General features: G+C 35.8%; 2 protein-coding genes and 1 non-coding gene across 3 annotated transcripts; 1 reads left to right on the top strand and 2 right to left on the bottom strand.

Moving 5' to 3' along the window:
• Positions 1–9562: 9562 nt before the first annotated feature.
• On the bottom strand, positions 9563–10087 carry LOC112099038. The gene has a single exon (XM_024186139.1). The coding sequence runs from the start codon at positions 10085–10087 to the stop codon at positions 9563–9565; it is 525 nt and encodes a 174-aa protein (XP_024041907.1).
• A 5388-nt stretch (positions 10088–15475) lies between these two features.
• Positions 15476–17413, bottom strand: LOC112099039. Its single transcript, XM_024186140.1, has 2 exons — positions 16386–17413; positions 15476–16055 (listed from the first exon to the last, which is right to left on the bottom strand). Exons 1-2 carry the CDS (start codon positions 17411–17413, stop codon positions 15476–15478), a joined length of 1608 nt encoding a protein of 535 aa, XP_024041908.1.
• Positions 17414–17471: 58 nt separating this feature from the next.
• On the top strand, positions 17472–17578 carry LOC112099426. The gene has a single exon (XR_002906228.1). It is a non-coding gene; the product is annotated as a small nucleolar RNA R71 (small nucleolar RNA).
• Positions 17579–26892: the final 9314 nt, after the last annotated feature.

Raw genomic sequence — 26892 nt, forward strand, 5'->3', positions numbered from 1 at the left:
TTGAGAAGTATCACAATGTCAGCTACTCCCAATAGACAATTCAAGAACATTTGTGTGCTTTCTGGATTTACATATGGCAAACATAAAGAGTTCGTTGAGGCAGCCATAGATCTTGGTCGAAGCATAGCAGCGAGAAATTTACATTTGGTGTATGGAGGAGGTAACCGAGGGTTATCAAAAATGGTCTCAGAAGCAGCTTTTATCAGAGGAAGTCAAGTGTTAGGCATCATCCCAAGAGTCTTAAAACCATTGGGCAGTTCGTCTGACTCATCAACTGGAGAAGAGTTAGTCGTCTCAGGTATGCAAGAAAGAATAACTGAAATGCTTAATCATGCTGATGCTTTTATTTTCCTTCCAGGAGATCTTGCAACACTAGAGGCACTTATCACGCTAGCATCTTGGGCCCATCTGCACATCCACCAAAAACCCATCGGTTTGTTAAATGTCAATAACTTTTATGATGGCTTTATCGCATTTCTTAACCATGCAATAAAAAACTATTTCATTCCCGCTAATGTGAAAAAACTCTTTATTTGTGCTCACACTGCTAATTAGCTACTTGATCTGTTACAAGCGTATAAACCGGAGCCAGACCCCTGGACCTTTGTGTTGGAGCGCCCAAATAATGATGGTAACAGTAGCAGCAGTAAGAAGTACAAATTAGATTTAACTCTCCGCCTGTAAATATTTTCTTCTGTGTTGCACCACCCAGGTGATGTCTTCTAAACTCTACTTGATCTGTTACAAGCGTATAAACCGGAGCCAGACCCCTGGACCTTTGTGTTGGAGCGCCCAAATAATGATGGTAACAGTAGCAGCAGTAAGAAGTACAAATTAGATTTAACTCTCCGCCTGTAAATATTTTCTTCTGTGTTGCACCACCCAGGTGATGTCTTCTAAACTCTACTTCTTTCATTTCAAACATTGAGGACAATGTTTCGTTCTGGTTGGGGGGAGAGAATAGTCGACAATTATGAAATTTTGGTTAAGTTTTTACTAATTTTTTGTTGTAAAAACTAACTGTTGCTAACTTTTTGTGTTGAAGATGGCTGAATATGGAGTGTAGTTCCTCTAGAAACGCATCTTCTTTAAAAAAAATAATAAAAAAATCATTTTCTTTTCTATCATTTTAAATGTAACTTTTCTAAATTAATTTTTCTACATCATTTTCACATTTCTGCATGCATATTTTTTTTTTTTATGTTTAGAATAGGTTGGGGGGTAGAATGATGTTTAAAAAAAAAATTTTGATTTGTTTTAACATTGGGTGACATGATTAATTTAAATTTTAGTATTTGTATTATCTTTGGTCTTAAGTGATGTTACATTATGTTTGCTACTCTACATGTTGATGTTGGAGACATATATGAGTTGCTTGAAGGAATGAACATGTCATAATAAGTACCAAGTGAGTTTTTGAGCCTATCATTTTTCTTGGAGAGTAACCCTTTTGCCCATTCTTTATACAGCTTAACAGTTTATTATTGTATACACGATCTCTAGATTTCTTTTGAGTTAACCCTTAATAAAAAAAAAAAAAAGTGTGTTGCTACATTTGGAGGCCCATCTAACTAGTAGATATGGAAGGTTATTCAGAGCCCTAAAAGACGATGGAAAGGCCATCTTTGATCCGTTTGAGCCTTTCTAGCCATCCCTTTTATTAAATATCCATAGTTAACCCTTTTGAGCCTTTAAAAAAAAAAAAAAACATTTTCTTTGTCAACTTATCATCTTGACCCACTCCGATTTGGAGTATTACCCGATGTCTTATAAGTTCCATCACCTATTTATGTTTGAGAAAATGTAAATAATTATGTTGTTCAGTGAAGTTATGCCAAAAAAAAAAACAAAAAAAAAAAAACAAAAACAAAAGTTGTTGTTTCAAAAGAATAAAAATAGGTGAAATCCACCTTGCAACTTCCAAAAAAAAAAAAAAAAAAAATTCTCTGCATTTTTCTCAAACATACACTTTGTTTTCCTTATTTCCCTTCTTTGTTAACCATGTCCCTAGCCTACGTTACGTCCTAATAAAAGTCCTTCTTGATTTTAGGGAACTATAGTCCGAAGTAGAAGCTAGTTATATGGGCTAAAAAGATGTAGTGATGCATAATTAAAAAAAAAAGATAAATAAAGTGGGTTGACTAACATTTTATTTGACTTGAGATCGTATTATTTCTAAGCTGAGGGCATATTTATTTCATCTTGGTGAGACCATGTGATATCACTTCTTTATTATTTTCTCTCTCAATTACCATTCATTGGAGTGACTATTTTTATTGGGATTAATTTATTTGTGAGAGTGTCACTACTTCCAGTGAGATTTTGGGGTTTGACATGTCATTCTTGAGAGTAGCTAAAACAAAGTCTACTGGGCTAATTCATGTGGATGGTTGATGTGGGTGTGATGTTGCTTTAGACTGGAGATAATGCTTATACTTTTATTTGATTGCTATCATTAATCTGATGGAATAAATACGAGTGTTTCTATTAAAAAAATATATATATTTTGAATTTGAATTTTATTTTCGCTTTATTTGCTAGGGACTAGCAATAAGCTGGTTGGGGGGTGTGTTAAGTGTTAGAAAATGCATATTTATAAAGGAGAAAACCGTCATTTTACATTTTAAGTCTTACTAACAACCCTTACTTTTATATATTTAACCTTCTTGTGATTTAATTACATGTGTTTTATTTTAATTAAGTATTTTATGTATTTTAGGGGCATTATAGTCATTTCACAATAAAGGAGAGATCAGACGGCAAAACGGACATCACTTTTGAACTCAGGACGGTCGAAAACCTTAGGAGGAGCATAAAAGGAAAAATGACACTATTCACATGTACGGTACTATTCACGTGTACGGTACTGTATACGTTACTGTTCACGACACTGTTCACATAGACGGATGATGACGTGGCATTGACCGATGATGTGGCATTGACTGATGAGGTGTCACGATCCTGTTGGACTAAAATTCTTATGTACTGTTGATGGTGACGTGGCAGCATATCAGTGGACGAAAAATCTCGCGTACGGTGCATGCATCACACAGGATTATTTTCAACCAAACCGCGTTACTGTTCATCCGGGTCAAACCGCGTTACTGTTCAAAGTCGGGTCAAACCGTGTTACTGTTCATCCGCGTGGTCAAACCGTGGACTGTTGACTGATGACGTGGCGCAATCCTGAGCGTCCAAACTGTTTTTAATCCGATGGCCATGATTTACTCCATGTATCTATAAAAAGGGGGCCTCCCCCCCCTAATTTGATATCTCTGAATCCATTTTTGGGATCCATTTTCTGTAATTCCTTCTCCATCTTGTATTTTCTTCGTATTTTAATAAATTCCCATTTTACCCCTAGTTCAATTATGAGTGGCTAATTTTCTTTCAAGCTTGGGTTGAAGGTGAAGTCTCAACATGTGTCATGGGCTTTATTTGGTAAATTTATTTTCTCATCCCCTCTAGTTTTTGTGGATGTTTTGACTTCTCGTCGACAAATAATACTAATCTTGTCTAGTACCGCCTTGGTTTCACCGGCCCTCTAGTATAAGATTATTATTATTTGGCACGATAAGCCCTTAGCACCATATTGATTAGAGCGTGGTTCATGAGGTGTGGATTCCCCCCTCATGATTTAATTGGCATTAATACGGATTATTTAGCCCATGATGCATGTTGATACGGATCCAGATACCCAAGTACGTTATTTCAATAGAATTCTCTTCAATTTCTTCTCGCCATTTCAATACCAATTTTAGAATTTATTCTCGCCATTTTAATTTAAGTTGTAGCATATTCCAAATCATTTCCACCACAAATCCAATCACTCATTCACAAAATTAATTCTACACAATTAAAATCCACCTCCTCGTGGGATCGACACTCGTCACCATTGATCTATACTATAATAGATTCGTGCGCTTGCGAGTACATTAAAATTTGCACAACACTCATAACCCACTGCGGGTTTTTAATTTTTTAGAAAAATCCACCTGTTGTGGGTTTATAACTCAATATATAAGTTCTCGTTCACCCTAAATTGTTTAACAAATATCACGATGCGCCTTTTTTTTTTTTTAATGTGTCACTTCACTACACCCAAATTGTTAAATTGATTTATGCATAGTACATACAACTTATAACTAGCAAATATGGATTTTTTTAAAAAAATTGATTGAATACAATCTTTTTCCAACGTTAGCAACAACGCAAATAGTGATAAGCTAATTGTAATATATTTGCATTGTTGGAGAATATAATTAATTACCTTGATGCACTGCAGATTTCCCTCTCAATTACTGGACAATATGTTCTCCAATTTTATTTACTTTCCTACTTCTATTTCTTTAATTTAGGGATTGTACAGCTTTACATTTAGTTGCTTTCCTTTATTTGTCTTTAGAAGTCAACTAGAGTTTTGTAGATAATTTTTTTTTTGTATTTTACGATGTAAAGTGAATAAGATATGAAAGCATTTTTTAGAACTTTCATTTTTATCATGGTACCGGAGCAATAATTCTTATTGCTATTCATTTCCCCTTTTTTTTCAAACTTTGGACATCAATCATCATGACTGGCGAGTCAGATGTCACAAAAGACAACAAAGATATTGCTCTTACTTTACATCCTTCAAATAATTCTAGAACCATTCTGGTTTTCTTCCATTAAATGGAGAAAATTACACCATGCGGAGTAGAACCATGATCAAAGCACTAAGTGCCAAAAACAAATATGGTTTTATCAATGGTGTAATAAAAAAGCTTTCCATGTCATATTCAAACTTTGAATTGTGGAAACAATGTGACAACATGGTAGCCTCTTGGATTGTGAATGCTATTACTCCAAAACTTGCAAAAGACACTATTTATGCTGAGACAACTCATGATTTTATGGGTGGTTCATCTTCAAGAAAGATTTTCTCAAATTAACAGGCTTCGTATTTTCGAACTACAACAAAGAATCAGTTCTATATCCCAAAGTTTGGACTCCACTACAACCTATTACTTTAAGCTAAAAGGTTTATGGGATGAATTAAATATATATTCTCCCATGCCCACTTGTACATGTGATTCTAACAAGACTTTTGAGGCATATTGTAACACCTGAAAACTAACGTGTGCGGAGCACGCGACGAAGGAGTTTACTAATAAATTGTAATCCTTACTCATAAATTTCAAACTGAAATACCTCAAATTTTTATTCAAATAAATCAACAAATCCACATGTGTAATGTTTAATAATCTCTCCCGAAGGCATAAAAATAACACGAGTATTAAAACTCCAAATTACAAGTTCATAACACAAATAAACTTAAAAGAAACATGAGTCTATCTTTCTCTTATTCAATTAGCAAAAGGAAACAAAATCTGTAACTCCAATGATAAGCACGCCTCTCAATAAGGAACTTAATCTGCAAAAAGTAATGGCGAGGGGTGAGCCGTCAACTCGGTAAGTAAAACCATTCCCAACACACTAGGCCTATCGATACTAAAATTATTGCAAGCCTTTTTTTAGTAAAACATATATCATAATTCATAAATTTTATTAAACAAAATATCACGATAAAATAACATAAATTCATACTAATTTAGAATATCAAAAGCATAGTTATTTACAAAAGCAAATCATATAATACATTCATAGGAACAAAAAAGTTAGCTCATGTCACATAATGTCACCTATAGTCCTGGTAACCCGGCCAGAACCAGAATTGGAATCAGAATATCGTGTGCACACTCAAAACAGAAACCCAGTACTTGTCCAGAACATATATATCGTATAATACGATCAGAATCATAATCAGAATGACTACAGACAATGAACCAAAACATTCAAATTAATTTTTTACATGTAATGATTTATACGTGGCACTTTGCATTATATGTGGCACTTTGCGGCGCTCTAACCCTCAAGAGGTGGCCCCCATAAAGCCTCAACAGGTGGCCCCCGTACAATCATAAATAATTAAAATCATACATGGGCACAAAACATTCGTGTCAGATTCATAAAAGTCCATAGCGATAATTTAGGCTTGCAAAATATTTTATAGACAAAATCATAAAAGGTAGTCATGTAACAAAATAACTTACATATTTAAAATCATTTATAAAATATTTTGTTAAAAATAATTTAGATTTGAAGACATTTACATAAACTGATTTTGTTATGAAAATCAATTAATCTTCTAAGTAGTATAAAAGCATTTATACTTACAATAATATCAAAATAATTATACAAATCCATTACATTAAGAATGAAGTTATTTACCTCGATAAAAGAATTTGAACTAACACACCTCTAAGACTCTAAGAGCCTCAAACACCTTCAACATCTTAAACAAATACAAGATATAACTATCAATAACTTATTCTAAGAATCTGATTTTCTAATTCATACCCGTACTAGTCTGATTCTCAGAATTTTAACTTTTAATCTAAAAATTAGAATGACATAATATTCTACATAATGATTTTGAACATCCATGGATAAATTATATAAAAGTTTCAAGAGGATCCAATACCAAAAACATTTTCAAAATTATTTATTAGTTGACAAATTCGAAAATGTTTCACAGTACCTAACCGAACAGAACGGATTCTGAGATTTATATAAAATCATATACTAATAAGAAAATTATGAAATTAAAAATAAAAATACTAGACAAATATTTTAACTTCTCTATAAAATTTCAGAATTGTTTGAGTTCATTTGATGGTACAAATAATTTTTTGAAGCTTGTTGCTTTGCTGGAGTCGCAGTTTTCCAGTGCATTAGTGTCAGTTTCGAAAATCTATAAAAAATTGAAAACAAAGTCAAATCTTATGAAACAAAATTTAATCAATAAGCCCTACATGTTTAATTTTTAGAAATATAAAGTTAAGAAAAATCATTCAGAAAATATATGTTTGAATTCGAGATACTCATGCTGTCCAGAATTGTCCAATATGCTTAATGCACCAACGAATGATTAATAAGACTCACAATAAATCAAAGCCCTAAACAGAACCTAAACACATTCTAAATCATGTATTATGATATGTAACAATCTAAAATCGTGCCAACTCAAACCCTAGATAGAGTGATTGAAAATTTTGTGGAGAATAAAGAAAGTAAACTTACCACTCGCTGTGATTCTCTCCTAAACAAATGTTTGACTCCTAGGGTTTGGGTAAGAGAGTAATGAGCAACAGAGAAAAGGAAGAAATGTCTTGGACTTAGGGTTATGGAAAAGGGAAAAATATGAATTTATAGAGAGTCTTAAGAAACCCTATTAAATTTGAAAAAATAACCTTTTTCCAAAAATTACCCCATGAATAACCCTATTTATGAGGGCAATAATGTCATTTACAAATTCCATTAAAACAAAATAAAATAATGGAAATTAGGGCATTACACATAAAGACAGAGATCGTACCATGGAGTTTCTTATGGACTTAAATGAAACATACACAATCATGAGAGGCCAAATTTTACTGATGAATCCAATTCCACCTATTGGAAAAGTCTTCTCGTTGGTTCTTCAAGAAGAGCAACAGTGCGGCATCAGTAGTACCCAACCTGCATGACACATGAATCCGCTGCTTTGGCTACTAAAAGAAATAATGCTTCAGGTAAATTTCCAAGGCAAAATACATCCAATTATAATAAACCAACCTGTGATTTTTGTGGATATGTGGGACATGTGAAAGAAAAATGCTACAAGTTGTATGGATATCCTCCTGGCCATAAGTTGTATAAGGGTCAAAATCAGCCTGATGCCAACCAAGCTTCTATGAATTCTCCAGTATTGCAAGCCTCTTCTTTCACTCCAAAACAATATCAACAGATCTTGGCATTAATCAACACTCAACCAAGATCAAATCTAATAAGTAACAATGTTCCATAAAGTAATTTGACAGGTATTGCCCTCAATATTGTTCATTTACCACATTCCATTTCTTGGATTATTGATTCTGGAGCCACTGATCATATGGTTAGCTCTCCCTTAATTCTTTCACACATCACGTCTCACTGTTCAAGGACAGTTAAGCTGCCTAATGGGGTAGATGCCTCAGTCATTGATATTGGTACAATTCAATTGACACCAAATATTGTTTTGAATAATGTTCTTTGTATTCTCAGCTTCTAATTTAATTTGATTTCAGTTGGAAAACTCACTCATGCTGCAAAATGCATTGTAACTTTCTTACCTAATTCTTGTCTTATACAAGACCAATCCTCGAGGAAGGTTATTGGAGCAGGTAAGTTACATGATGACCTTTTCTTATTTCAATTACCGGTCACTCATCCAAAATTTCTACAATCCATGTCTTTTCTAACTTGTGGCACCAACACTTGGGACATCCAAGCCATCTATGTCTTCAGTTACTTTCCAATTATATATTTGATTTAAATGTTTCTACTCTAAATCAAGTTTGTGAAGTCTATCCACTAGCTAAACAAACTCGTCTTCCTTTTACTTTAAGTGATAAAAATTCTCTGGAGCCTTTTAATTTAATCCATTGTGACATATGGGGAAAATATCATGTTGCTTTTTTATTCGGTGCACATTATTTCTTACTATTGTTGATGATTATACAAGATGTACATGGATTTTTCTTATAAAGTGTAAATGTTAGATTTGCTTACTCATACAATCTTTTTGTTCTTATGTTGAAATCCAATTTAACAAGAAAATTAAAATTCTACGTTTTGATAATGGGTTGGAATTTAACATGCTAGATTTTTATCGTATGAAAGGAATCAGTCATGAGAAGAGTTGTGTTAACACACCCCAACAAAATGGGATTGTGGAAAGAAAAAATGGTCATCTATTGAATGTAGCCCGTGCTTTACGATTCCAATCAGCACTTCCCTTACAGTTTTAAGGAGAATGTGTTTTGACTGCTACTTATCTTATAAATTAGACACTAACTCCTCTTCTTATGGTAAAACACCCTATGAAATGCTTTTTGGAGCAATTTCTTCTTACTCGCATTTAAAAGTCTTTGGGTGTTTGTGTTTGTGTTATGTGTTAGGTCCCAGTCAGATGCAGCTAACGATTACAAGTAGTGCTAGTGATATTGTTTCTGCTTGTGGTGAGAAATAACCAAATAATTGCAGTTTGAAATCTCAATGCCTTTATTCATATTCTGGAGCTTATTTATAATCACAAGACCTTGATTTTCAACCTACAATCACGGCTGAAATCAATAAAACAAATATTAAAATAATGACTTAGCTAATATTTCGTAAAAGATAATCAAAAGCAACTTGTTAAGGTCATCCCAAAATCACGGCTCCAGTACTCATCTTTACAATTTCCACACGTGAAACTGCACATGCATGTGTCATGCATGGCTTGCATGGGAGTCAACTTATGCTCTCACGTAATATACTTATGGTTTGGCTTTGGCATTCTTCCAGATCTTCGTGGCTCATGCACTTGCTTTCTATCATTGCCTCTGCCACGAAGAATACCCTTGTCCTCAAGGGTCTGATGAGGGAATTGCTGGCGCAGCATTGTGGCATCCTCCCATGTTGCGTCTTCAGCCGTCATTTTTTTCCAACAGACTAGATTCTACTCGATCACTTTACCTCCTCTCTTCACCCAACGTGTGTCAAGGATAGCTTCAGGGTCCATGATCACCGAGCCTTCATCATCCACAGGTGGTAAATCGACGCCGTTGCTAAGGAAATCACCCATAGCTTTCTTAAGCAAAGAGACGTGAAACACCAGGTGAATTCGAGCATTCTCTGGTAATTGTAGTTCGTAGGCAACAACTCCAACTTTGCGAAGAACTAAATACGGCCTAAAGTACCTGCAAGCTAATTTCTGATGTGCCCTTCTGAACACTGAAGTCTGCCGATAGGGCTGCAACTTTAATAACACCATATCTCCCTGTTTGAACTCAACGTCGTAGCGGCCCTTGTCAGCTGTTTGGTTCATCCTGTTAGCTGATGTGGCTAAGTTTTTCTTTAATTGTAAGAGCAGTTCATCACGCGAATGTAAGGCTTGATCAACCTCATGCACCGGCGAGGAACCAAGTTGATACATGGGCACGGCTGGAGGTGGTCTTCCATACAAAGCTTGGAATGGAGTCATTTCGATGGAGACGTAGAATGTGGTGTTGTACCAAAATTCTGCCCACGGCAAAAAAGAATGCCACTTTCGCGGGCACTGGTGAACAAAACATCTCAAGTACTGTTCCAAGCATCGATTAATTACCTCCGTTTGGCCGTCGGTTTGTGGGTGGTACGCCGAGCTCATTTTGAGTTTGGTGCCGGAAAAATTGAAGAACTCTTGCCAAAATCTGCTGATGAATATAGGGTCTCAGTCGCTAATGATTGATTTGGGCATGCCGTACAGCTTCACTACTCCCTCAATAAATTTTTCCGCCACTATTTTTGCTGAGTAAAGATGAGAAAGAGCCATAAAATGTGCTGATTTACTCAATCGATCTACCACCACCAAAATAGCATTCTTCCCTTGTGAGCAAGGTAAATCTTCAATAAAGTCTAGTGTAATATCATCCCACACCTGACGCGGGATTGGCAGAGGCTGGAGAAGTCCTGCCGGCTTGAGCGTTTCTGCCTTTGTTTGTTGACAAGTTGCACATTTACTCACGTATTCACGTACAGTTTGGAACATGGATGGCCAGTAGAACTGTTGTGATAAACGTTTGAATGTACGAAGAATTCTAGAGTGACCTCATATCTTTGTGTCATGTGCTTCAAATAGGAGTGTGTCCCGTAACGCTTGTGGAACTACTACTTTATTCTTAAAAAATATCAGGCCATCCCACAACGTGTAAGGCCCTGAAGGTTGGGTTTGCACAACTGAATTTATTTTCTTCATGTACTCATTGTTGCTGGCCGCGTTTTTGATTTCTTCCCATATAGCAACCTGCGGAACAAAGACATGAAATAGAGTTGGGCTATCAGAACGTCGTGACAACGCATCTGCGGTTGTATTTTCTCAACCCGACCTATAAATAATTTCATAATCGTAGCCCATTAATTTTGCCATCCATTTTTGTTGCTCCGGTGTTGTGACTTTCTGTTCCAGGAAGAATTTGATGTTGCGATGGTCAGTTTGGATTGTGAAACGCTGCCCTAACAAGTATGGCCTCTGTATTCGAATAACTTCCACAATGGCGAGCATCTCTTTGTTGTAAACTGACCAAGCTTTCTTTGTGATGCCGAGAGCTCTACTCATGTACGCTATTGGTTTTTCTTGCTGCTGTAACACCGCACCAATACCATCGTCGGAAGCGTCAGTTTCAATAATGAAAGTATCATTGAAGTTGGGCATGGCGAGCATTGGAGTACTAGTCATAGCCTTCTTTAAATTGTCAAAAGCTTTTCCGCTTCGTCACTCCAGCCGAACTATCCTTCTTCAAAAGATTAGTAAGTGGCCGAGCAAGCAACCCATACCCTTGCACGAATTTTCTGTAATATCCGGTGAGACCAAGGAATCCTCTCAGCTCGGAGATGTTTTGTGGTCGGGGCCAAGTTACCATCGCCGCAATTTTCTTGCCGTCCACCTTTGTGCCATGACAAGTGACGATGTGACCTAGATACTCCAATTCCTGCTGCCTGAAATTGCACTTGCTTGCCTTGATAAAGAGTTGTTGTTCTCGAAGAATTTCTAGTGCCTGTTTCACATGTTTCAAATGGCAGCTCCACGTGGGGCTGTAAATTAGTATGTCATCAAGAAATACTAGTATAAATTTTCTGAGGTAAGGACGGAAAATAGAATTCATCAAAGTCTGAAACGTTGATGGTGCATTGCACAATCCGAACGGAATCACTAGGTATTCATAATGCCAGTTGTGAGTTCGGAATGCGGTTTTGTGGACATCCACTGGATTAACTCGCACCTGATGATACCCTGCCCTTAAATCCAATTTTGTGAAATATGCGGCACCATGGAGATCGTCTAACATGTCATCAACCGTTGGAATTGGAAAACGATCTTTGATGGTGACTTGATATAGAGCTCTGTAGTTATTACAAAAGCGCCAACTGTCGTCCTTCTTTTCCACCAACAGCACTGGCGAGGAGAAAGGACTGGTGCTTGGCCGGATTAACCCCGAAGTTAGCATCTCTTGTACTTGTTTTTCAATTTCTGCTTCTTGGAAATAAGCGTACCGGTAGGGTTTCACATTAATTGCCTCGGTACCTTCCTTTAATGGAATTCAGTGATCAATGTCTCGTGGAGAAGGGAGTTGTTGGTGTATAAATACTAATGATATTGGTGTCAATGTGCAAGTGTACACAACAAGTAATAAAGTGATGAGTATTTAAGATCGTCTCAACAGCGATTGATGTTATCAGATTTACTACAACAATCTTAACAGTGCAGATTTTTGTGCTAAAATAAAATAAAACAATTGGTGAAACTATTATACTAATCAAAATAAAAGCGCAATAAATAAAATGCAACAAAATAGATTATCACGTCAAACTCAAGGATAAAACTAATGGGAATATAAAGTAGTTGAGTGAGCAAACTCTCCTAATGGTCTTGACTATTTTCTAATGGTTGGCTCGGTTGCTGCAGTATCTGCTATAGCACTGGGCAGAATCCTTATGTATCCTCAGCCGTTGCATATTGGATATCTTATATCTATATGCAGCCTAACAATGATCAATTGTTATGCCAACATAAGATATATCATTACACGCTTAGGTTCTATTTACCCTACAAGGTGAATCCTTATGTCTAGTTCATCACTAATCTTAAATCAAGCATGGCCCTTTTGGGACTCAAGTACAACTCAATCCAGGAAACTCAATTTAAGATCAAGTATTGTTATGATATGTTCCACTAAGATAGGCCCTTTTGCAGCTCTCTCCTAACTTGTATCATTAAATGGGTGATCAACCGAAATAATGAATAAAAATAAATACTATCAAAACAAACTGCTACAGCAAACATGCAACAACACATATATTCAGTCAATAAACCATCAAGATTGTTTATCACTCAACCACAAATAAATTTAGTTCATAGTTTGTAAAAGAAAAATAAAGAACAAAGTTTCAGCCATGAAACACATCCCCATAAATAAATAGAAAACGAGAAAGCAAGAGAAGAATAAGAAAGATTGAGCTCCCAATTGATTTCTACAAATTCTCCTCTTGTGCAGCCCTTAATCTCTCCCTTGAATCTTGTTTTTCTTTTGTTTCTTTATGTTTTTTCTCCTTGGGTGACGGCCCTCCCTAATCCTTATGATGTGTGCTTCTTTTATAGTTGAAAATTAGGGTAAACGGAAGCCTAAGGCGTGCATAAGTCAGATTAGGAAACTGCAGATCGCAATTCTGCAAGTATCCCGCGCGGAATTTTCTTTGTCGTTGTTCTAGGATTGCTACAGCAATGGCTACAGCAACTGCATTGTTCCAGATTTGTTTCAACTCTTTTGTAGCCATGTTCTTTCCTTATTTTTGCAAGCCTATTGCATAGCATTCATTCCATGAATTATAAGCTTCTGGAAACCTACAATTATGCACACAATTTGAGCACAAATTACTTTAAATCAAGCAAAACTTATTAACGCGCATAAGTCAGATTAGGAAACTGCAGATCGCAATTCTGCAAGTATCCCGCGCGGAATTTTCTTTGTCGTTGTTCCAGGATTGCTACAGCAACTGCACTGTTCCAGATTTGTTTCAACTCTTTTGTAGCCATGTTCTTTCCTTATTTTTGCAAGCCTATTGCATAGCATTCATTCCATGAATTATAAGCTTCTGGAAACCTACAATTATGCACACAATTTGAGCACAAATTACTTTAAATCGAGCAAAACTTATTAAGACTGACTAAAATGATTATTTATGCAAAATATAACAAAAATGCAATAGAAACACATAATTTACTCTCTAAGTAATATTGATTTAAGTCTAAAAGTGCCATGATAACTCTCATTTCATAGAGTTATCACACCCCCAAACTTAAACCATTACTTATCCTCAAGTAATGACAACAACGCTAACACTTCAATCACACAATCATGCAACAAATAACTTAGCTCTGTCATCAGATTTGCAAGGATTCTTCCACCCTCATATCACACTTTTAATCATGCAAAATAGTCATAGCAATTTAGTTCTAGACTTAGGCTTCATTCTGTCCAGAGTGTGTGTGTGCCACTTTGATCAAATTCTAGAGGTGCTACAACATTACACAGACATATAATTCAGAGATAGAACACAAATATATTCACATATGGGGGAGTAGAATTCAAAAATAAACTAAAACTGTGCTACAATAATAATACTTTTTTTTCAGTTAAACCCTTCAATGCAACATTGAGCTTTCATGTGAATGCCTATCACTTGTAATGACGACACTCAATTACTCATTCAAAGTACATGTTAGAGTTGCTACAGCAACGCATTCAGGATGTTATATCTAGGTCATACCTTTGGACGCCTTTGACTCAAGGCTGAACATGGGGCTCATGAACAAACCAGGTTACTCAGTATCCTAGGTAGCGGACCTCTTTATCACTTTTTTTTTGTTTTTTTTATAATTGCTGCAGCACTGCTCGTAGCTTGTGTTGCTTTTGGACTCAAGTTTGCATATGAGGTACATACTCAACCCTGGTTACTTAGTAACTTAAACCATTGAAGCAGAATTTATTTCATAACAGGCACAGTCTAACAAAAAGTTTCCCCCAAACTTGAGATATTTTCTACTCTTTTTTTTTGGGTTTTCTTGGCTCTGCTACAGCATGCTCATAAAACTCAACCAAAGTCTAAGTGTCAGGACAGAAGTTTAACCTCTATCTATAACTATCTCTACTTGACTTTCTCATAAATATTGAATAACACTCCATTTATCTTCATTAGGTTTTCAAATCCATACACAAATATTAGATAACAGAGCTTCACACAACACAAGCATAAACACATGCACTCATAAACACAACCCCCACAAACTTGAGTGGTGTTGTGTCCTCACAAGCACACGAAACAAAACCACATGAACCGGACATGCATATACTAAATAAAAGGACATGCAGAATGAGTTAGAAAATTAAAACTAAATGAAAGAAAAATTTTGCAGCAAGAAGTAAAATAAACTAGCGGTTAGGGGTACTGCCCTGTTGCTGGAAGCACTGCTGCAGCACAGGCTGTAAAGGGTCACTTCTTATTTGATCCACTTCTCAAACGCTCCTTATCATAAAATCTGATCAATTCATTTGCTGCTGCAAAAGCAAGAATGCCTCTGTTGTTTGAGAATTTTCTGTTATATCATGTTGTAAGTGATGCTGTAGCAATTCCCTCATTTTTTTCACTTTTTTTTTAGTGTAATTTAACACAAAAACATAAAAAATTAGATGCACACTTAAAATAATGAAAAGACAAATTAAATAATTTAAAAGCTAAATTCAATGCCTTAAAAACTTGAAACAACTTCCCTTATTGGGTTGCCTCCCAATTAGCACTTGATTTTAGGTCCTTTAGCCTGACCTTTCTTGTTTCCTCAACCTGGATCTTTCAAGAACCGATCACTCTTTAGGCTGTTCACATCAGCTCCAAGATAGTGCTTCACTCTCGGTCCGTTAACTTTGAATTCTTGTTGGTCTGGAGTGAGTTCTCTTTGTTGGATTTGCTCGTCAATTCTGAAGGGTTGCTTCTCTCCTGACCATGCTATGTTAGCTGCTCCATGATCTTCACCATCAAGTTCTTCCAATGTTACAACATTGATTTCTTCCTTACTGCAGCAACTGTGTAATTTCTCTGTTACAACAAAGTCCACAACACTGATAAAATTACAATCTTCAATCTCATCGGGACTCTTCATGGCATCCAGCACATTGAATGTAATTTGCTGGTCATTTACCCTCATGGTTGATTCTCTTGTTTTAACATCAATTAAAGTCTTTCCCGTGGCTAAGAAAGGTCTCTCTAGAATGATTGGCACTTCTTTGTCTGCCTCAAAGTCTAGCACAATGAAATCTACCAGAAAAATAAATTTATCCACCTTCACCAATACATCTTCAATCTTCCCTTCTGGATATGCATGAGATCTGTCAGCAAGTTGTAAAGTTAGTGTTGTTGGTCTACATTCACCAACTCCCAATTGCTTAAACACTGATAAAGGCATGAGATTGATGCTAGCCCCCAAATCACAAAGTGCTTTGCCACTGTATTTAGTGCCTATGGAGCATTAGATTGTGAAGCTTCCTGGATCCTTCATCTTCTGTGGTATCTTACTTTGAAGCATTCGGCTGCTCTCTTGTGTTAAAGCAATTGTTTCAAACTCTCCAAGTCTTATTTTCTTTGTCAAAATATCCTTAAAAAATTTCGCATAGTTTGGCATTTGCTCTAGCACTTCCACAAAAATGATATTGATATGCAGCTGTTTTAGCATTCCCAAGATTTTGCTAAACTGTTTGTCTTGTTGTTGCTTCTGAAATCTTTGAGGGAAGGGTGGTGGGTGTCTAAACTGCTGTGCTGCAGCAGGTTGTGCAAACTGCTTCTCTTTTGCTCTACTCAGGTCTGTTGTTGTTGGTGCTGTAGCTTCTTCACCACCAGGTGCTGGATCATAACTTTCTACAGATGCTGTAGCAGAACTGTATTGATTTGCATTCTGAAAAGTGGAAGACTGTGACTCATTCTCTACTTGAGTGTCTTTTTGGCCTTTGTTGGACTCAATTCTTCTTTTTGGCACACCAACTGAATTATCAACGTCCTTTCCAGATCTCAAGTTAATCACCTTGCAGTGCTCTTTCCCTTCTCTTCTTGGGTTCTTTGTATTGCTGGGTAAACTGCCTTGAGGTCTGTTGCTCAATGCTGTAGCAAGCTGTCCAATTTGATTTTCCAAGTTTCTCAAAGATACAATATGACTTTGAACAACTGCTTCATTCTTCACAATATAATCCTTAATCAAACCTTCAAGGGAGCTAAGTTGATCATTGTTGATACTTCTTTGCTCTTGATTTTGCTGATAAAATTCAGGTGGTTGAGCAAGTCTGTTCTGTCCACTAGGTGCTGCAACAATCTGGTTCTGATAACTCCATGAAAAGTTCAGGTGCTGTCTCCATCTAGGGTTGTAAGTGTTTGAATATGGATTATCCTGGTTCTGTTTATTAAAGCTGCCCATATAGTTAACCGAAGCTGGATTACCAGGACAATTGTCAAATAAATGCCCTTCTCCACAATAAATGCAAGACATATCAGAAATTTGGTTAACAGTTGCTGGAGCAGTAGTCATAGCCTTTACCATCCTTGTTAATGAAGTTACTTGGGCTGACAATGTTGTCAAGGCATCTACGTTATGAACTCCTACTGTTTCTCTTGCTGCAGCTTGTCTGGTTGATGGCCACTGATAGTTATTGTTGACTATCCTCTCCAAAATTTCATAAGCCTCATTGTAAGACTTAGATAACAATGCCCTATTTGCTGAAGCGTCCACCATTAATCTAGTGCTTGGGTTGAGACCATTATAGAAAGTTTCCAACTATATGCAGCAAGGAATACCATGATGAGGACATTTTCTAAGTAACTCCTTAAATCTCTCCCATGCGTCACACAAGCTCTCATCTTCAAGTTGATGGAAAGATGTGATCTCATTCCTCAACTTTGCATTCTTGGTTGGCGGGAAGTATTTCAACAAAAATTTGTCAGCCAAGTCACTCAATGTAGTGATAGAATCTGGTGGTAGAGAAGTCAACCATACTCTTGCCCGATCTCTCAAAGAAAACGGGAAAAGTCTGAATCTCAATGCTTCTTGCGATGCTCCAGCAATCTTGAAAGCATCACTTACTTCCAAAAATAACTTAAGGTGTAGATGAGGATCTTCGGATGGCAAATAATTAAATTGCCCCACTGTTTGAAGCATCTGAAACATCACGGGTTTGAGTTCACAATTGTCAGCTTGAACGTCGGGTCTAACTATTCCCGGATGTATGGCTTGAGGAGTCAACACTGCGTAGTCTCGAATGGCTCTATCTCTATCATTCGCCATGTGAATAATGTTGTTGTTCCCTGGTTGCCTTTGAACATATTGTCCATTCAGACCATCATGTACATTGACTGGTTGTATCTCCTCTCTACGGTTCAAGTTTCTCAAATCTTGCAAATCATCCATTGCTACAGCAGCTTGTAATTCCTAATGCTCTCTTCTCAATCTCCTTGCAGTTCTTTCAATTTCTAGATCAAACTGGAAGTCAACAGATTTATATTTACACATGCAAGGGTTGCTAGATCACCTATGTCAACAAAATAAACAAATTAAAATAAAATAAAAAATTAGCACCGTTAAAACTAATTTCACAAATCACAATTAACAATCAATCCCCGGCAACGGCACCAAAAAATTGTTGGTGTATAAATACTAATGATATTTGTGTCAATGTGCAAGTGTACACAACAAGTAATAAAGTGATGAGTATTCAAGATCGTCTCCACAGTGATTGATGTTATCAGATTTACTACAGCAATCTTAACAGTTCAGATTTTTGTGCTAAAATAAAATAAAACAATTGGTGAAACTATTATACTAATTAAAATAAAAGCGCAATAAATAAAATGCAACAAAATAGATTATCACGTCAAACTCAAGGATAAAACTAATGGGAATATAAAGTAGTTGAGTGAGTAAACTCTCCTAATGGTCTTGACTATTTTCTAATGGTTGGCTCGGTTGCTGCAGTATCTGCTATAGCACTGGGCAGAATCCTTATGTATCCTCAGCCGTCGCATGTTGGATATCTTATATCTATATGCAACCTAACAGTGATAAATTGTTATGCCAACATAAGATATAATATTACACGCTTAGGTTCTATTTACCCTACAAGGTGCATCCGTACGTCTAGTTCATCACTAATCTTAAATCAAGCATGGCACTTTTGGGACTCAAATAAAACTCAATCCAGGAAACTCAATTTAAGATCAAGTATTGTTCTGATATGTTCCACTAAGATAGGCCCTTTTGCGGCTCTCTCCTAACTTGTATCATTAAATGGGTGATCAACCGAAATAATGAATAAAAATAAATACTATCAAAACAAACTGCTACAGCAAACATGCAACAACACATATATTCAGTCAATAAACCATCAAGATTGTTTATCACTCAACCACAAATAAATTTAGTTCATGGTTTGTAAAAGAAAAATAAAGAACAAAGTTTCAGCCATGAAACACATCCCCATAAATAAATAGAAAACGAGAAAGCAAGAGAAGAATAAGAAAGATTGAGCTCCCAATTGATTTCTACAAATTCTCCTCTTGTACAGCCCTTAATCTCTCTCTTGAATCTTGTTTTTCTTTTGTTTCTTTGTGTTTTTTCTCCTTGGGTGACGGCCCTACCTAATCCTTATGACGTGTGCTTCTTTTATAGTTGAAAATTAGGGTAAACGAAAGCCTAAGGCGCGTATAAGTCAGATTAGGAAATTACAGATCGCAATTCTGCAAGTATCCCACGTGGAATTTGCTTTGTCGTTGTTCCAGGATTACCACAGCAACGGCTACAGCAACTGCACTGTTCCAGATTTGTTTCAACTCTTTTGTAGCCATGTTCTTTCCTTATTTTTGCAAGCCTATTGCATAGCATTCCTTCCATGAATTATAAGCTTCTGAAAACCTACAATTATGCACACAATTTGAGCACAAATTACTTTAAATCGAGCAAAACTTATTAAGACTAACTAAAATGATTATTTATGCAAAATATAACAAAAATGCAATAGAAACACATAATTTACTCTCTTAGTAGTATTGATTTAAGCCTAAAAGTGCCATGATAACTCTCATTTCATAGAGTTATAAGAGCTGTGTGGGCTCACGAAACAATGCCTCATAATTTGATAACAGCTGCTGCATATCTGGTGGTAACGTGCCCATCGACTCTTCTAGTTTTATTTGGAAACAAATTGCATATACCTCATGACCTTGTTTAATTTCCTTCGTTACTTCTGTCACCGATGCTGGCTGTACCATTTGCGGATTTATCCCTTGTAGGCGTTGTTGCTAATTTCCCCACTCAAACTCCATAGTTAATGTCTTCCAATTACATACGACTGAACCTAATAATTCGAGCCATTGCACACCCAGTACTATATCCAATTCTGATATCGATAGAGAATAAACCGTAAGTGAAAAAGAAATATCTTGAATGAAAAGTTGTACCTGTTCAAACTTCCCTTGACATGTCAATCTTTCATCGTTGGCAACGCATACTGTGAAAGTCTCCATTGGTTTGATGGGTAATTGCAGCATATTAGCAAGTTTAGTGTTAATGAAATTGTGGGTGGACCCACTGTCTATTAAGACTATTATTTGGTACGGCCCAATCCTTGCCATGACTCGCATTGTTCGAGGTGCAGCCCATCCTGTTAATGCATATAAAGAGATTTTAGGTTTTACCATTTCTGTTGGTCCCGTTGTTGGATCATCTTCCGTGACCTCTTCATAGATGAATTCTTCTGTTTGTGGTTCGCCTTCTAAAATCAGTAATTGTGCCTTGGTACATTTGTGGCCAACGGTAAACTTGTCATTACAGTTGAAGCATAACCCTTATGTACGTCAACGTTGCATCTCCTCCCAAGACAGTCGTTTGAAGGGTACTGTTGGTGATGCTCGATTGGGGACCGGCGGTGTTTGGCTGACAATTGTTGGTCAGAATAATCTCCGTTGGCGTGTTATCTGGTCGTCTTTCATACGAGCAAGGCTAATGGCTTCCTTTAACGTTCGTGGCCTGAACATCCGTATATCCTCTGCAATCTCCGTTTTCAACCCTCCCGTGAAAGTGCCTACCAACGCTTTCTGTGACCACCCATGAACTCAGTTTCCCAACCTCTCGAATTCCTTCTGATATTCTCTCAAAGAACCTGTTTGTTTGACCTGAGACAATGCTTCATCAAAGTCTTCATAATTTGTTGGTCCGAAGCGCGCCCACAGCTTGTCAACAAATGTTTCCCACGTAACCGGTCGGCCTTCTTCTCGGTAAGCCTTGTGCATCCACTGCCACCATTGATTTGCTTCGCCCTCCAAGTGATATGCCGCTAAGACTACTTTCTGCTTATCTGTGGTTTCTTGGTACTCAAAATACTACGTTACCCGATTGAACCACTCTGTTGGGTCGTCGCCGGCATAGCGGGGAAACTCCAACTTAGCAAGTCTTGTCGGCATCGGTGGTCGACCTCTTTCACTTTCCTCGCGGAATGGTCGTAAAGATCCAATGTTCACGTTAGTGTCGTGACTGGCAGTGCCTCTGGTTGCACTAAAAGATTCAGCCAATTTGTTCATGGTATCCTCCAGACGTTGTAGCTTGTCATTGAACCCAATTTCCATTTGTTCCATCTTGTTCTGTAAGCTCCCGATATCATCTTCAATTCATTCGATATGCTCTTTGTTGGTCATCATTAATAGCTAGCTCTGATACCAATGTTAGGTCCCAGTCAGATGCAGCTAACGATTACAAGTAGTGCTAGTGATATTGTTTCTGCTTGTGGTGAGAAATAACCAAATAATTGCAGTTTGCAATCTCAATGCCTTTATTCATATTCTGGAGCTTATTTATAATCACAAGACCTTGATTTTCAACCTACAATCACAGCTGAAATCGATAAAACAAATATTAAAATAATGACTTAGTTAATATTTCGTAAAAGATAATCAAAAGCAACTTGATAAGGTTATCCCAAAAGCAACTTGATAAGGTCATCCCAAAATCACGGCTCCAGTACTCATCTTTACAATTTCCACATGTGAAACTGCACATGCATGTGTCATACATGGCTTGCATGGGAGTCAACTTATGCTCTCATGTAATATACTTATGGTTTGGCTTTAGCATTCTTCTAGATCTTCGTGGCTCATGCACTTGCTTTCTATCATTATTATACCAATATAAACACTTCAAAGACAAAATTTGATGCTAGAGCCACTCGTTGTATTTTCCTTGGTTATCCATATGCTACAAAAGGTTATAAATTGTATAACTTAAGTAACAAAAGAATTTTTATATCTAAAGATTAACAATTTCATGAAACTATTTTTCCTTTCCTTTAAAAGATTTCTTCACATTCTAATAAAATTATTCTGCTCCATTCTCTTGTTGAACAAAATCATGAAGACCCTAGTCCAACACCTATCACTATAATTGATGAAATAGTATGTCAGGAAAATGACTAGTTAATTGATGACCCACCAGCAATGATTCGACGATCCACTCGAGACACGCGTCCTCCTTCTTATCTAAAAAATTATCACTGCAAGTTGGCCTTATGTGATTTATCATCTCCAGCATCTTCTTCATGCCTTGTAAGTAAGTCCCTCCATCATCATTTACATCATTTTCTTGCATACGATAGATTTTCTCCTTTTTATCGTTTCTTTTAGCATCAATTTCATCCACCACAGAACTAAAGAGCTTTAAACAAGCCATGCTTGATGAAAATTAGAGGAATACAATGTCTAAAGAAATTACAGCTTTGGAGGATAATCAGACTTGGAACCTTACATCTCTACCACCAAATAAAAAGGCTATTGGTGGTAAATGGGTGTATAAAATCAAGTATAAAGTATATGGGACTATTGAACGCTATAAAGCTCGCTTAGTGGCCAAAAGATATAATCAACAAGAAGGACTTGACTGCTAAGAAACTTTTGCCCAAGTAACAAAGCTAACTACCATGCATTGTTTATTAACTATTGCAGCTGTGAAAAATTGGAGTCTCCACCAACTTGATATTAATAATGTTTTCCTACATGGAGACTTAAATAAAGAAGTCTATATGCAACTCCCTCTTGGTTACAAAGAATTAGAAAATTGAGATGTAGTATGTAAGCATTAAAAGTCCTTGTACGGCCTTAAACACCCCCTCCCCCCCCCCCCCCACCAATGGTTTGCAAAACTTTCCAATAAGTTGCTAGATGCTGGATATCATCAATCAAAGGTGGACTATTCTTTGTTTACTAAGATAGTGAATAATTCATTCACTGTGATTCTTGCGCATGTAGACGATATCATCATTACATGTCATAATGTTGTCGAAATACAAAAACTTAAGGAAGGGGTTGTAAAGCAATTTCGAAGTGAGGGATCTTGGCAACTAAAAGTTCTTCCTTGGCACTAAAGTTGCTCTTTCCAAAAGAGGATTTATTTAGGTCAACAAAAATATGTTCTTGAATTACTTGAGGATTTTGGTCTTATTGCCTCTTGTCTGTCCAAAACCCCCATGGAACAAAATTTGAAGTTGACAAATTCAGATGGTGAGCTTATCTCCAATGTATCCTCTTATTAGCGATTAATCGAATGATTACTCTACCTTACAGTTTCTAGACCATACATAGCCTATTGTGTTCAAACTCTCAATCAATTCCTTAGTGAACCACGTTAATCTCATTACCTTGCTGCAGTCAAGATATTACAATATTTAAAAAGGCATACTTCTCTCATCATCTAGTGCACTACATTCACAAGCATATTGTGACTCAGATTGGGCAAGTTGCCCAAATACTAGGCGTTCTGTCACAGGTTATTGTATTCTTTTTTGTCAATCTTTGATATCATGGAAATCTAAGAAGCAATCAATTGTATCTCGCTTCTTTGCCGAGGCTAAATACAGAGTAATGGTAACAACTTATTGTGAGATCAGTTGGATATTATATTTACTTAAAGAACTTGGAGTTAATCATCTTTAACCTGCACTTCTTTATTGTAGCAATAAAGCTGCCTTGCACATTGTTGCCAATCCCACTTTCTGTGAACGAACTAAGCATATCGAAATTGATTGCCACTTAGTTGGAGATAAAATTCAGAGAGGCATTGTTCGCACAACCTTCATTCATTCACAACAATAACTAGCGGTCATTTTTACTAAACCTCTTAGGGCTAATTCTTTCCATCGAATGCTTTCCAAGATGGGCGTTCAAGACCTTCACCTGCCATCTTGAGGGAGAGTGTTGGAGAATATAATTAATTACCTTGATGCATTGCAAATTTTCCTCTCAATTACCGGACAATCTGTTCTCCAATTTTATTTGCTTTCCTACTTCTATTTCTTCAATTTAGGGATTGTACAAATTTACATTTAGTTGCTTTCCTTTATTAGTCTTTAGAAGTCAACCAAAATTTTGTATATAATTCTTTGTATTTGACGATGTAAAGTGAATAAGATATGAAAGCATTTTCTAGAACTTTCATCTTTATCACAAACAATAATAAACTAATTGTAATGAACATAGCATTAACGTTCAAAAACTGCATAAACAATGAAAAAATATTTGCAATGTAGCTAGCTTGAATCAAATTAAGTCGATATTGAGTCCGTTGTTTTTGTTTAGAAAATAAAATTTCAATAACAAGAAAACTTACAACTGATCGATAGATCGATCTCTTTCAAGGATTATAGTCAATGTTATTATCTCTCATTCAACATATTATTATCATCGATCGGTAACCATGGCCATGAATTCGCGAGTTTAACTCTATCTTGTTTTGCATTTTAATATAAGAAAACATAGGGTGTGTTTGTGATTGAGGTACTGTAGCTTTTAAGCTACAGCTGCTGTGAAAAAAATGTTATAACTATGAAACAAAAAGTAGTAATATATAGTAAATGTAGATTTTAAATAATAATTTTGATAAAATTATTAAAGATATAATAGATTTTTCATTATACAAGTGAAAAATTATATCAATATAATTTCCAAGTTACAGCAGTTAGTGTTTACCAAACACTTTAGTGCTGTAACTTTTAAGTTACAGCTGCCCAACCTCAATCTCAAACACACGCATACTTTTACTATATTTATATATATATATGTTATTGTTATTCCTTCCATATGAATGTATACATCTACTGTGATGCTTATACAAGTGTGGGTCAGCAGATACTTATGCAGGTATCCATTGGATGTTTAGTATATACCAAACCTCCCCATAACTCGCAGTGTGTTTTAATTTGTAATAATAAACCTGCCTGCAACTCGCAAAATTACCCGTAATTGGCGAGTTTTAACTGGTGGGTTTGGGCACCTTTGCTAGACACCATTGTCATCCCAACATGTTGGACTTTATCATGTTGATTTATTTGAATTTATGTTGTTATTTATTATTTATGAATTTATGTACTCATGATTGTTGTTGTAGTAATAATATATTACTATTATATAAATTTTTTTTGTTGAATGTATAAGATAAAATTAATCTAACCAAAAAGACCAAACGATCAAATTGAACTAAGCTAAACTGAATTACTTTGGAGTTTTTTGGAGTACCCTACTGGAGCTTTTTGGAGTTTGTCACAGAATATAGATTAATCAAAAAATTAGAGTCGTGGTATTTTCACCCCTCAATTTTTGTAAACCCACCCCACTTCAAAAATGTAATTATAAAAAATTCATATTATTTTTAATAATTTCAAATAAAGAAGAAATTTGAAGAATTAACCAATTAAATCCTTGTTAATTGTTTAAACTTATGTTAGAAAAGCACATGTTTTAGATAATTCAATTATTTTTGTTATAGGATAAAATAATAAATTAAATTACATTAAAATAATATTAATGATTAACAATGAGACTTATGTAAAGAAAAAGACATAATTGATTAATTGTTTAAATCTCTCTTTATTTTAAATTTTATAACTTTTGTAAATTATTTTTTGAGAAGACGTAATTTTACACGTATTGTAGGTTGGATATATCCATACCCAGAAACTTATTGCATAGTAGGAATGGCAATGAGCACCGTCTGCAGAGGGTTTACCATGACCAAATCAAAACCCGCACAAAATTTAAATTATCAAACCCACCCGCAACCCGCAGCGGGTTTTAATTTTTTTAAGATACCCATCTGCTGGGGGTTTTGACAATTGCCAAATCCGCAATGGTATCCGGCAGATTTTTTGCGGGTTTGTACATTTAAAATCACAAATGTTGAATATATAAATTTACAAAAATAACCTCAAATTCTACATAACATACTCAATTTTAAATTTAACCAATGTAAATGAAAAATTAAAATTTCAACATCAATACAACATAAATTCTCAAATTTAAGTATAAAATACACAAATCCATTAAAAAAAAACCACAAATTAGTATCTAAAAATAGCAATTACATTTCATACTATTGTTCAACACAAGCTCCAAGAGAAGATCTTCATTTCATTCACCATCGTTAGCACCCATCTAAAATTATGCCTACAATAATGATTAAGATTAATACTTTTCAAATAGTAATCCGAAAAAAATTATAATAATGAAATAATTCATGCATTAAGTTAAAGAAAAATAGTCCATACAACAACACTTTGATTATTTGGCACTTTTTATAATTACATTATTTTCCTTATATATTTTTTAGATTTAAATTTCTTTCAAGTAAAATTAAATTAAAAATATTTAAAAAAACATTGTGGGTTTAGTGGATATCCATGCGGGTATCCACCGGATATTGGACTAATACCAAACCCACCCGCATCCAAGTACAGGTTTTAATTTGTAATACCAAACCCGCCCATAATCCGCAAAATTATCCGCAGTGGTCGGGTTTTGACAGGTGGATTTAGGCGGGTTTGCAGGCATAATTGCCATCCCTATTGCATAGTCTCATTCATATTCCTATAGTTTCATTAATTATATTTATATACGTGTATATAGCACACGTGATGTGGTTCTTCACTAATCACAATGAAGAGAAAATTTTGCATGAAACAAGTTTATCACCTTAGCATGTTGAGGTAGTTAGTCTGTCCAATAATACTCTACCATCTGGTAGAGTAGTGGCTCTTGAGGTGGGATTAATAATGGATTCTACTGTAGGAGCTACAATATTTTATATTTAAAAAATTAGTGGGACCCAATATATGTCCCATAACTTTACCACATAGTAGGGTACTATTAGCTCTCAGATGGTAAGTTTATATCATGCAAGTTTCT

This window comes from Citrus clementina, unplaced genomic scaffold, assembly GCF_000493195.1.
Source record: "Citrus clementina cultivar Clemenules unplaced genomic scaffold, Citrus_clementina_v1.0 scaffold_4, whole genome shotgun sequence".
Taxonomy (NCBI): Eukaryota; Viridiplantae; Streptophyta; class Magnoliopsida; order Sapindales; family Rutaceae; genus Citrus; species Citrus x clementina.